At 41.6% G+C, this 12792-nt stretch overlaps 1 protein-coding gene across 3 annotated transcripts in view; it reads right to left on the reverse strand.

Annotated features, from left to right (window-relative positions):
• CBFB (core-binding factor subunit beta) overlaps positions 1-10138 on the reverse strand; it is a 43589-nt gene extending 33451 nt beyond the window's left edge. For all 3 annotated transcript variants that reach the window (XM_032231265.1, XM_032231264.1, XM_032231266.1), the window contains exons 1-3: positions 9798-10138; positions 5439-5525; positions 680-796 (exon numbers count right to left, since the gene is read on the reverse strand). In XM_032231265.1, the coding sequence (XP_032087156.1) occupies positions 680-796; positions 5439-5525; positions 9798-9875 (282 nt within the window). In that variant the 5' untranslated portion in view covers positions 9876-10138. The remainder of the gene's footprint in view (positions 1-679; positions 797-5438; positions 5526-9797) is intronic.
• Positions 10139-12792: the final 2654 nt, after the last annotated feature.

Consider the following 12792-nt stretch of genomic DNA (forward strand, 5'->3'; position numbering starts at 1 on the left):
TACATATGGAATTTCAAATTCAGGGTGGCATTATTTTCACTGGCTACTTTTGAAAGAAAAACAAATACAATTATCTGTGTTTTCTAATATGTACCCTTTTCTACAAGGATTTCCTATGTCTATGGAGATGAACTGCCATATGTTAAGCTGATTATCAACTGAAATCATTTGAATGCTGAATTGGAATCTAACCGTTCTGAATGCTGTCAGAAATACCCTTACAAACACATCATTGCTATCTGTTGACATCTCTGCATGCCATGTATATTTCACTGTTCAGGAAAAGGAGTGTTACACAGGGTTATAGAGTTCTTTTGCAGTTCTTAAAGATAATATTGTGTATACAAATTTTAAACACGGTCTCATAATGGAAAAAAAGTATCAAAAGGCCACTGGAGATAACACACTCCTAACAAGCAGAAAAAATATTCTTTATAAACAGATACAAATTTATCTACAGAACTGTTACTGAAACAGTAATGTGGGGCTTCAGAACATTTTGTAGACAGCATAGACAATTTGCTGGAAAACAGCAGCATTTCAGGCAACTAGTCTCCATAAAATTGGATATGTGTAAAGACATAGCACATTCATTCCACATAATGCTTTAAAGTTTTGGGGTTTTAAAACCTCTGGAAGACAGATCTCGAGGATTGCCTTCTATCCCTTTTGTCCTTACCTTGCCTCCCTCTCTTTCAAAGTCAACGTATTCTCGGGTTGGTGTTTGCCGCTGCTCCCCCTGCCAGCTGGCCGGAAAAAACTGGAGAGACAGATTGGTTCCTGTGGCCACAAAAGCCTTTTAGAAAAATCAATACAAACAGGATCAGGGAGCAAGGCATTACATAAATTATGCAAGCACTCATTTATTTTTACATCAGTCTTATGTCGTAAAGCTGAACTGCGTTGAGAATACTCAAAAGTCCAAAATATGCACTCATCATTTTTCTTAAGTACTAAGTCACAAACATCTGATTTCATTTTGACAATATTTGCTACAGGTTGCTGGAGAAATAAGATACTTATATGGAATCAATACTTTTATTATAAATTGTTTTTGGAGACGTTAAAATTCAAAGTACGGTCTGAAACTCCTGCGTGACTTTTTAGCACTCAAGATATAAGATACATTTTCCTGCTGTTGGTAATTTTATAAAAAAGCACTTTCAGTTTTAGTTAGATTTACCCCTTTGAATCATATGGGGAGCTGTACAGTACATCAAGCAGAAGGTTGAGCATTCTTTACTAAAACTTCTGTCAATTTCAAATTCTTTCCATCAGTCACACAAATAGAGGAACACAAGACTGATGTGTACTGCACAAACTGACTAGAGGAACTCCCAACAGCAGGAAGGAAAATGAACACAGATATTGAAAGTAACATTTTCATTAAAACATTAGTTCCAAATATGCTGCCGAAAATATTAATTAACCCCTTTCTATTAAAGTCAAGAATTTGTATATGTAGGCACAGCTCCAGGCATTTCTTCAAAAACTGAAAGCCAGGATCAAAGCAAACTATATGCCAAAGGAAACCAAGCAAACACAAATAGTCTCAATATGCATATAGTGGTGTTTTAGGAATCAGTTCGAGAATAAAACAGACTTTGTAAGAGAGTAAAGCATTTGCCAGAATAACTCTTCTAACAGCAAAGTCAGGTAATTGTGCTATCTATCTTAAATCGATAGGATTCCAGGACATAAGAAAACAAATCAGTAGCCTCCCTTGAGATTCAATACTTCCTTAAGGGGTTCTTTAGGTATTAATATCATAGAGAGGATGAGAAGAAAAATAGAAATCCCATTCATATTTTTTCCAAAATATATTGAATATTGCACATGCAAAAACCAGAAAGCTAGAAATAATGCTACATCATTGAAATTTACCATTAAGTCAGATCTCCTCCGCTTTGTGTTTTTTAAAAAGATTTGTTTCCAATTTGAATTCTATTTTTCATTTTTGAATTTCTGGACACATAGGAGCAAGGGTGAAAAGAACCAGAAATAAGTCAGTTTGTGTTTGCTGCAGTAAAAGACAAAGCTGAATGTAATTAAGCCATGCACTACAGAAGTATGTCTATGCTCAGATGAATATAGAAATGATGGGGGATTTAACTAAAGTCCTTGCATTAGGAAAAGGCAGCACTTTGGTGGCCAGGGGCTACAAGTAATGGGGTGGGAAATGGGAAACTTATGGAGGAGATTCAGGATAACTGGGTATGAAATAAACAAACAGTGGGTATAAAATAAATAGACTACGTTGTCATTAATGTGGAAAGTTCTGCAAGGGACCTGAACCTGGGGAATGTATAACATATTTCCTAGAGCTCATAAACTTTACATGTAATTCTCCCATGCTTTAAACTGTATGGTAATTAAGTGATAATGTCCAAAGCTAGTTTAAAGTTCCAAGCCTGAACTTTTGGCATTATGTAATATGGTACATGAAGGAGAAGAAAAAGGGTCACAGACAGTACAAGCCTCATGGTTTAGCTTGAAATGGGAAATTCTTTTTTATTCCCCCTGGAACTGGAATTTTCTACTTAGGGCTGACTTTATACCACATTTTTTTGTTATAGGTGCATAGTGACAGAATCAAAACACAGATTAGAGAACCCCACTGTGTTGAGAAGACTACATTTGTAAGACATGTGGAATAAAGATGCATCTCCTTATGATCTCTGTTAAAAATGGAGGAAGGGCACGAGTGAAATAATGCCTCAGAAATAATATTCAAATTTGTCTGCAGTACAGTTGCGAAGTGAGTTCTTGCAACTTACAAAGGTTGTCAGAGGATTCCTTGATATTAATTTTTTAGACACAAGGTTTACAGTAAACAAACTATCTTTATTACCAATTTTGCAGTAAAAGCACGTGAATCAGCTGCTAAATAAATATGAGCAACCACATACGGTCTTGAAATGTGTCCGTAAAATAAATTAAAATATTCAGCAACCATTCAGCAAGATGGCATTCTTCCAGATTATCTTATCAAAGCAGTTGTTGTCTTAGAACTCTGTAACAACTTTAAGAGGCTTAAAATTGGAGAGTGTGACTGGTGGGAAAGATATCATTGACACAGGAACAAATCAGTCCTTTCTATTAGTAACAAACATAATAAAGTAATTGTTGGGAACTTGTCTTTTTGTGCAAGTAAGTTTTGAAAAACTACTTGCATTCAAACTCAGTTCAATTAAAAGAATTCAAACAGTATACCATAAAACTTTCTTGACAATGGACAGTCTTCTTAGGTACTTCATATGATACAATGCGTGCAATTAAACAGATTTCATTCTGATATATTTGACTAATTCTTACACTATCATAAAATTCTAAGTACTGTATCTTGTTTGCTTTAACAGTTGAACACAATCTATCATCCTTCTTACTTTTTAAAATCTATACTTTATACAAGTATAGAGAAGCAAAGTAAACAATGTAAAGTCTGAGAATATGTATGAATGCTGCTGCATACTTGTTATACCGCTTATTCTGGAACTAAAGGAAACTATGGATCCAAATGAGAAATCTATACACTTTGGGCCAACTCTTAACATACTGTTCTAATAGTAGTAGTTTCTAACAATATTCAAAATCTAAACTACAATTAGATTAACTACAGTTTGTCAGGTTCTGCTGAAACAGAATGAGTTAATTTAAAAAAAAATCATACAGCTCTTCTTTAAGTTTGGATCTTGATAATAGTGAGTTTAGTGTATAAACTTCAGGCTCTGTCATAATATGCCATGCTTTATTATAATAAATAAAGTGTAGACTGCATTCAACTAATTAATTCAGGACAAATATTACTGTACAGAGCATGTAAATCCATGATCTGTAGAAGGTAACCTTATTGCTATATAAGATAGACCTTGTGAAGAGGCCAATGTATAATGGAAAAAATATTGTTAAACAAACAAGTCCCATGCTACTTACTGAATAACAACTCAGCAAATGTTAGTTTAATTATGACTCTTGTGAAAGATAAAAGCTTCCATAGGGTATATGCTATCAGGATGTTCAAGGGTTCACTTACAAGTATCTATGTCAGCCTTCAACATAAAATATACGATTATCCTCATTGCTGTTTTAAAAGTTACACCTGAAGGTCACAATGGATACAAAAAATCCATGTAACTAAATATTACACATCATGTTACTATATAATAGATCACAATTAAGAAGCAGAAACTAAAATCAAGCCATGAATTCCATGCAGTTCTTTCAAACAATCAACATGTCTAATTACATGGCTGAATAATGTACTTTTTAGCATCCAAAGTCCTTAGCCTTGAGAAATCTTTCCTGTAACCAAGCTCTTAGAAGTGTTCCAAGTTTTTAAAATAACTTTAAAAAAATAACTAGGTACAGAAGCTATGGTAGCATTCTGTTCTCACCCACATTTAGCTACCCCTTTCCATGAAAATAAGACCTCCCCGGATAATAAATCCAATTGGGCTTTTGAGCACACACGCTAAAATAAACCCTCCCCCAAAATAAGCCCTCCCTGAAAATATTGCAACGCAGCAGTAGCCATGAGGTGACCATGCTCGCTGCCTCCTGCACCTCAAAAATAATAAGACCTCCCTGAAAATAAGGCCCAGCACTTATTTCAGGGGGTCAAAAGAAAATAAGACAAGGTCTTGTCTTATTTTCAGGGAAACACGGTACATATTTTGTTAGTGTAAATAAATATAGATTATAGTTTGAATTTATCTCTTTGAAAGCCCCTTCTCAGTCCTTTCTGCCTAGCAATAGTTAGTGATGAGAGTTTTTCCTCCTAGAATGTTATCAGTGTTTTTGATGGCACATGAACTTTTATTTAGTTTAGGCTTCTTATACAATTTTTACTGTATTGTAATTGAACCTAGACAGAGATTCAAGCTTTCTTTTTAACTGTTAAAAACTGCCAATTAAGCACATACTTTTCTAAACCACCTCAAATGCTTAGAGTTATACCATTAAACTATGAGTAAACAGATAAACAGTAACATCATGCCTTGCTGAAATAAATGAATGACACAGAAGGAAAAAAATGCAAATGACCATTTTTTTCTAGTTTATGTGAATTGGAAGGAAAATTGAAGGATATTTTTTTAACTGTTTTATATGTAATAACTATTATAAAAAACTCTAAGAAGAGATAACATGTTGATTAAGTTGGTTCTGTATAGTATGCAGTTTAAATTATAAATTTGGATTTAGTTTACATTCTGTATTATTTCAAATAAGATTTAGTTATCTAATCTGTATCTTAATTCCCTCACATTGTGCAGCAAGCAGATAGGCATAGGGAGAGAGAAAGACCAATGCTAACAGATGAGAACTAACGTAAGAAAGGGGCTAGATTCCTAAAAATCGTGCAGTTTGTCCCGAGTCACCAAGCAGTTCAGATTGAAGACACAAATACCTTAAATAAAAATATAAATACATAAACTTACTATCTCAGATCGTCCATCCCGGCATGCATTCTGAAACCTGGCTTGTCTTTCCTCATGTGGTCTATCCCTGAAGCCAGTATATTTAATCTGCAAAGAGCAGGAACTAAATCAAAAATTGAATCATGCCTGTTTTACAATACCAACGAAGAGATAAGGACAAGCCTGCAGAGATGATGGTTAGAATGTGAATATTACTTTTGTAGAAGCCAAGCAAGGACAATTCTCTGAAATATCGTTACAGTATACCACTACCCATTACCAACTGTAAATTTATATACATATACATATGCATATACATACACACACACACACACACACACACACACATATATATATACACAAAATTCTAGCCATCTTCGTAGGAAGATCATAAGGCATAAACATAACTGACAGCAGAACATGAAGAGATATATTAAACTTTTTTTTGTGAATCAGTCTATTAAAATAAATATCCTTTGCAGTAACCTAACAGATGATAGATTACTGATTTCATATTATATACACACACACACACACACACACACATATACATATACATACATACATACATACATACATACATATATATGATTAGTGCAAATGCACATCCACATAAAGGTTATATTGCAATAATATGCGACTTGAGCTGCATGTGGTGTCTAAGGCAAAGGGAATATTCCATGTGTCTCTCATTCAACTGAGGACAGCAAGGAAGAAAATGAGAAGGCCCATCTCCAGTAGCAGAAATAAAGAACATAAAGGAAACTGAACTTCTGTTTTAATGGTGCTGGTAGGATGTGAGGCAATAAATACCAGAGATGAGTGGGATGCTCAGAATAGAAAATGAAAAAAGAGAAACAGGAGCTGCATGGGTGTATAAAATAAGGAATATACTAGAGAAAAATGTGTCCATAAGGAAGTTGGGAGATATTCACAACATGACACCTTTAGATATAGTGTAGGAAAGTTCCCACTATAATTTTTGTTGTTACAAATGTTAAAATAGCATCCAGCCCTCTTGTGCTAGAAAATGAATTTTTACTAATTCTAATTAATTTAAATTTGACAACTTCGGCATTTGATATTTTTTACTGACGCTTTGCATATTTAAGGTATAGGAATAAAAATTTCTGGAATATGTGGTTCTTACTAGTGCAGATTACCTCAATTATATATTTGGTCATCTTCAACTGAGTTTAATCTGGGATAAATATGAGTTGTCTGGGTCATATACAGACAGCAAATACTACAGAGTTTTCTCTTACTTAATATCAATAAACACCAAAGTTATATTTAAAAAGTGGTTAGATGTATACCAGGGCATAATTAGTGGATGCTTTTTATCTTTCTTCAGGAATCATTATCCATCCTTTGAATGATACAAAAGGATGGCAAAAGCATAATTTGCTGTGCTAATATCAGAAATGCAATCAAAACATGGGTGCTTAACTCTTATTCTTTGCATTCAACCATAGCTCTTTAGTACATATAATATCAAGACAATTAAGGTGGATTTTAGGCCACTCTTCCATTGTGTGTTGCTACAATCATATTCATTTAAATTATAATTATAAACCCATTTAGAATCCAATGAAACTCAATGAAAACAGCAGAGCTTGCTTTCAAATTAACATTTGTAGAAGTGTACTATTACCATCTTATAAAATAGTCTCATCAATTATACTGAGTTATAACTAAGCTGATTGTAAAGCATATCTTTTTTTCAACATCATTATCCATGAAAAGTAATCAGTACAGAAGATGAAGGTAGATATTCTTCAACTTTCCAACTACTCAACAGCAATGCAATTTTTTTAATGGAATGGGGGAGGGGAGAAGTAATTTTTTCTTTCTGTACAGAGCCCTGCAGATCAGTTGTGTGTACAAAACAGGAACAGGAAGAAGCTTCACATCCCTAAATTCAGTAAGGACCCCCTTTAACCCCCCCCCCCCCCCGAGGCTCATGCTATCAAGTAACTGTAACTTTAAGAATTCTCCTGCATGGGGGCAGGGAGGAAAGTGGGGTTACTTCCAAGTAAAAATACTTGGAAATGGGGCTGAAATCTTATACATGATGGATTTAATTTCAGTTTAATTTAAACCTTCCCCAACTTCAGAAACTTCCATAGGGCACCAAATACCATCATCTGCAGGCTGCACAGGATTGGCTAGACTGATTGGGGATGATGGGAACTGAAGTGGTACACATCTGGAGGGCATCAATTCCCTGGAGTAAAAATGACTGAGACAGTCTGTAACTTCTGAGAGATGATTGTGGGGCTTTCTTCCTGCACAGATACAGGATGACAACCTGTTCATTCAAAAGCACCCAAAGCTTTCTCAACTGAAGAAAAGTAGGATAAAAATACTTTAAAAAAAATCAAGATAGGTAAATACCTGCACACAGCTTTGAATCCAGCAAAAGGTAAAGGAAGACCAAATGCTTCCTTTCCTTAGTTCATTTCCAGCAGGGTAGCCATTATTAGCTCTTTTCCAGCAACAGAAAAAAAGCATGCTCCTGCACTTCATAGACCAACCGCTTTATTATCTGACAGAGTGGAACTGCGATCCACAAGGACCTAAACTGATGACCATGGCAGGATGGGGCCTGACACTCGATTTCCTTCTTTACACAACTTCAGTTGGACAGCTGCCTGCCTGGGGAGGGAGGCTTGGGGGAAGAGAGGGGGCTTTCCAGTCTCTGGGACTGATGTAGTCGGATGTGAGTGCCTCCAAAGGCATGACATTCTCCTGCCATTCTCTGCACATGGCTCATGTAGCTGTGCCAGTCGGGAAGGCGCCAGTTTAGGGAAAGACGAAGGCAAGGCAGGTGTCCAGGAGCAGAGCTTGTTGGTGGCTGTGGATGATGGGAGTTCAATCCCAAAGCCCAACAGCTTGAGGCTGGCTGAGTTACAGGGCTGGACAATTAAGACTGGTTGGGGATGAAAGGAGAAGAGGACTGGTGTTCGGATCGCAAAGTGGAAGACGGGCAAGGAAGGATGGGAGCAGAAGCCCAACATATCTGGAGGAGGAAGACTGGCTGGGTATGATGGGGATCCACAGCTCACTTGTCTGCAAATCATCAAGTGGGGGAAGATGAGGCGGCTGCAAAAAAGATAACCGGCTGAAGATAATGGAAGTCTAGAGAGCACCCATTTGGGGAGGGAAAGGAGAAGCTGGCGGCGAGGAGCAGCACCGGAAATCTGGCTGGACACGATGAGAGCGTGAAACATTGAAAACCTGAGGGGGGGGGAGGGAGACAGGCAGTCCTCGACTTACAACAGTTCATTTAATGACCGTTCAAAGTCACAACAACCCTGGTAAAAGTGACTTAAGACCGTTTTTGACATCACCTGATCAACATCCAGATGCTTGGCAGCCAGTTCCTATTTATGACCATTGTTGTTTCCTAAGGTCACGTGATCTCCCTTTGTGTCCTTTTGACAAGTCAATGGGGAAACCAGGTTCACTTAACAACCGGGTTACTAATTTATCAACTGCAGCAATTCACTTAGCAACTGTGGCAAGAAAAGTTGCAAAACGGCGCAAAACTCACTCAGAAACAACAGAAAGTTTGATCTCAACTGCAGTCGTAAATCGAGGACTACCTGTAGTTGCTGTGTCGAAGAAAAACTGGGGAGAGGGAAGAGAAGACGCCAAACTCAAACAGGGATCCAGGGGCAAAGAAGGAAGGCTGGCTGGGGATGATGGGAATCCAAACCAACAAATGAGGGAGACGGGTGGAATGAATGGGCACAGAGGGAAAGTTAGATGGGGATGACGGGATTCCATACCCAGGAACTAGAGAGAGAAATCAGGCTGGGGATGATGGGAATGGCCCAATGACTAGGGGAGAAATGGAATGAAGGATCACCAGAGGCTGACTGGGGATGATGGGAATACCAAACCAAGAAACTGGAGGGAAGTGGGATCCAGCACCCTGGGGATGACGGCAATTCCAGGGATAGAGCTAGAAACAAGGACCACAGAAGCAAAGCTGGCTGGGGATGATGGGAATCCCGAACCTAACCAGCAGGGATCCCGCGGACCCGGCTGGGGATGATGGGACTCCCAAACCAGAAACTGGGGGGAAGTCTGGCTAGGGATGATGGGAATCCCGAACCCACCAATCGAGCAGAGATCCCACGGACCCGGCTGGGGATGATGGGATTCCCAAACCCAGAAACGGGAGGGAAGCGGGATCTGGCACAGCGAGGAAAGTCTGGCGGGGGAGGACGGCAATTCCAGAGACAGAGCTAGAAACAAGGAGAAAAGCTGGCTGGGGATGATGGGACTCCCGAACCCACCAACTGAGTCGGCTGGGGATGATGGGAGCGGGAAAGCCGCCGCCGCCGCCCCACTTCCGCCCCGCCGCCTCACCTCGCACTCCCGGCTCAGTTTCCTGAAGAACTCCTCGTTCTCGAACTTGCTCCGCTGGTCCGGGACGACGCGCGGCATGGTGCGCGGGAGGCGCCGCGGCCAGCCAGCCGGCCGGCCGGCGGACCAGCAAAAGACGTCCCGCCGCCTCTTCCTCCTCCCTGGACGCCCGGGAAAAAGCCGGCTGGCGGCGAGGCAAGGAGCCGGAAAGCGCGGGAGAAGGAGGACACCCCGCGCCCGCTTGCTCGGCCAACGGTCGCCGCCGCCGCCCGCCGCTGAGGCGTCTCGGAGCCTCTGAGGAGATCCGAGGGGGGCGGAGGCGCCGCGCGCCAGAGGAGCGAGAAAACCCGCCAGCGCTCCCCGCTGCGCCTGCGCGGCCCCGCCCACTCGCTTCTTTTTCTCCCTCCCTCCGGCCGCCCATTAAAGGAAAGGAAAAAGGTACAGGACAGGGAGAGCCGCGCCGAAGGGCTTTGCCCGCAGGGAGGGGTGGGGAGCGAGCCAGGAGCGCGCATGCGCGGGGGTGGAGGAGAGGCGCGGGAGGCATCTCGGCGTGGTCTCCTTTCTCAACTCTTATCTTTTTCTTTTTTCTTCAGAGTCCCGTAGATTTGGGAGAGTGGGGAGGGGGTGGCTTTCCAAGCCAGGGTGGTGTGGTGGAGAAGAGAGTGGGAAGCCCTCTTTCTTTCTTTCTTTCTTTCTTTCTTTCTTTCTTTCTTTCTTTCTTTCTTTCTTTCTTTCTTTCTTTCTTTTTGTCTCGCCCCCTTTTTCTTTCTTATTCTCCCTCTCCTCTTTCTTTCTCTTTCTTCCCATTCTCTCTTTTTCTTTTCTTTCTTTCTTTCTTTCTCTTTCCCTCTCTTCTTTCTCTCTCTCCCTCTGTCTTTATTTCTCTCTCCCTCCCTCCCTCTCTTCCTCTCTCCCCCTCTCTCCCTCCCTCTCTCCTTTGAGTTCCCACAGACCTGGCTGTCTGTGTTGGTAACCAACCGAGTCCACTGGATCAGAGGAGAGGGTGACCACGTGTAAAAGTTGTGCAATGTGCTAAAAACTTAGTTTGGGCCGAGTTTGGGGTTTGTTCATTCGAGGAGACGGTTGTGAGAATCGAGAAAAAACAGGGGGGGGGGCTGTTAAAGTTAATCGTTTTGGGTGAACATAGCATCATCTGGAAACTGTCTTCTGAAGAGCTACATGTGTTTTTAAGCAGGTCAGTGAAAGCTGCCTGGAGGATTGATGCGCATTCACACGTGTTTATGTAGATTCTCAGTCATCCAGGTCATGGTTGTCCCCAAAGGTGCTTTTCCAAGAGGCAACTGGACTTTCAGCTCAGAGCTGAAGAAGCTCCTTGGATGAGAAAGGAAATGTCTTTAAAGAAAAACAAAGGAAATTCAGGTGCCTCTTGAAAAAAGCATCTTTGAGATTCATACATGTTGCATGTGACTTGTGTTCACCTCGCTTTTTCAAGTGCAGCTGTCCTTGCATTGAGCTGAAGAAAGGGGCCTGGTTGAAGAGGATGAGTTATTCCCACGCATGTCCCAATTTCCCCCAGAACTCCAATTCCACAAGTTGGGGCTTCATCTCAAAACCCTTCTTGAGTTTTGGACTCCAATTCCCATCGCCCGCAGTTCAGCACCAGCATTGCACTATGGGGGTGGGGGTACCTCGTTTCCTATCCAGGCTCATTGCATGGGGTGCAACCTGTCACAACCACAGTTGAGAGCTCAACATTTCTGTTGTTAAAAGGGAAGCATTTGTTACAAGTGAGTTTTGCCCCGTTTTAGGACTTTTCTGGTCACAGTTGTTAAGTGAAACACTGCAGTTAAATTAGTAAGACGGCTGTTAAGTGAATCCGGCTGGGTGACTCAGTGGCTAAGATGCTGGGCTTGTCGATCAGAAAGGTCAGCTGTTTGGCGGTTCGAATCCCTAGTATAGGCCTCCTGCGCGAGCAGAGGTTGGACTAGATGACCTCCAAGATCCCTTCCAACTCTACTGTTAACACTTCACTTGTCAGAAAATTATGGAAGGTTATCATGCGACACTGCCATTGTCGTAAATATGAGTCACTTGCCCAGGGTCTAAATTTGATCACCTTCATAAGTGTGAAAAATGGTCAAGTCGCTTTTACAATCCTGTTGTACCTTTGATCGGTCACTAAGGGAACTGCTGCAAATCAAGGACTATCTGTACTTGGGATGCGTGCGTCTGTGTGTCTGTCTCTCTCTCCTGTCACTTTTAGGAATCCAAGTCCCTCCAAAATTTTTATTTTATTTATTTTGTCAAGCATGTATAAGATAACAGAAGTATAAACATGATTACGATTATACTTCATTATGATTCATCAACACAATCATACAGGATTATGTTTCCACCTGGATCGCCACCCCTACTGGGCCCTTTTCCTCGCCGTCCAAAGCGAGACAACCGCCGTAAATCCGGTTAAGAGGCGGAGCCCGATCCGGAATTTTCACGCGTCGGGAAGGGTGCCCCTTTTGCAAGACTCGCGGGGGTGGGGGGCGTGGGTGCGCGGATCCACCAAAGCTACAACTCTAGCATGCGAGCCACGCGGGGAATTAATTTCCTTGGCTGCGTGGCGCGTGGGATCGGGCTGTCCGGCGTGGCCCCTCGCATCTCGGTGGGTCTGGCTTCAGAAAGGGGGCTGATCCACGCCCGGGAGGGTTTCCTCGCGTGGGAGCAGGCTAATTCCACGGGGAGAAGGGGGAACAATCGAGTTTGCAGAGGGCGCGGAGAATAAGTCGGGGGTCCTGGGCTGCTACCCGTTGCAAAGCCGGAGAAAGCAAGCAGAAAGTGAAGAGCGGGGGGGGGGGGTGTCTTCTTCCCCAGTTCTTGCGTCCTATCCTGCACCATCCTGCTTGCACGCGCTGGCTCCCTTTCTGCCTCTTGCACGCGCGCACACAGACACACACACACTCGCGCCTCGTCTGCTGGATTTCCTGTTTCCTGCTTTGCAGAGAGCAGCAACTCACGTCCTGCTTCTGCTGGTGGCTCAGGA

This window comes from Thamnophis elegans, chromosome 14, assembly GCF_009769535.1.
Source record: "Thamnophis elegans isolate rThaEle1 chromosome 14, rThaEle1.pri, whole genome shotgun sequence".
In the NCBI taxonomy this organism is placed as follows: Eukaryota; Metazoa; Chordata; class Lepidosauria; order Squamata; family Colubridae; genus Thamnophis; species Thamnophis elegans.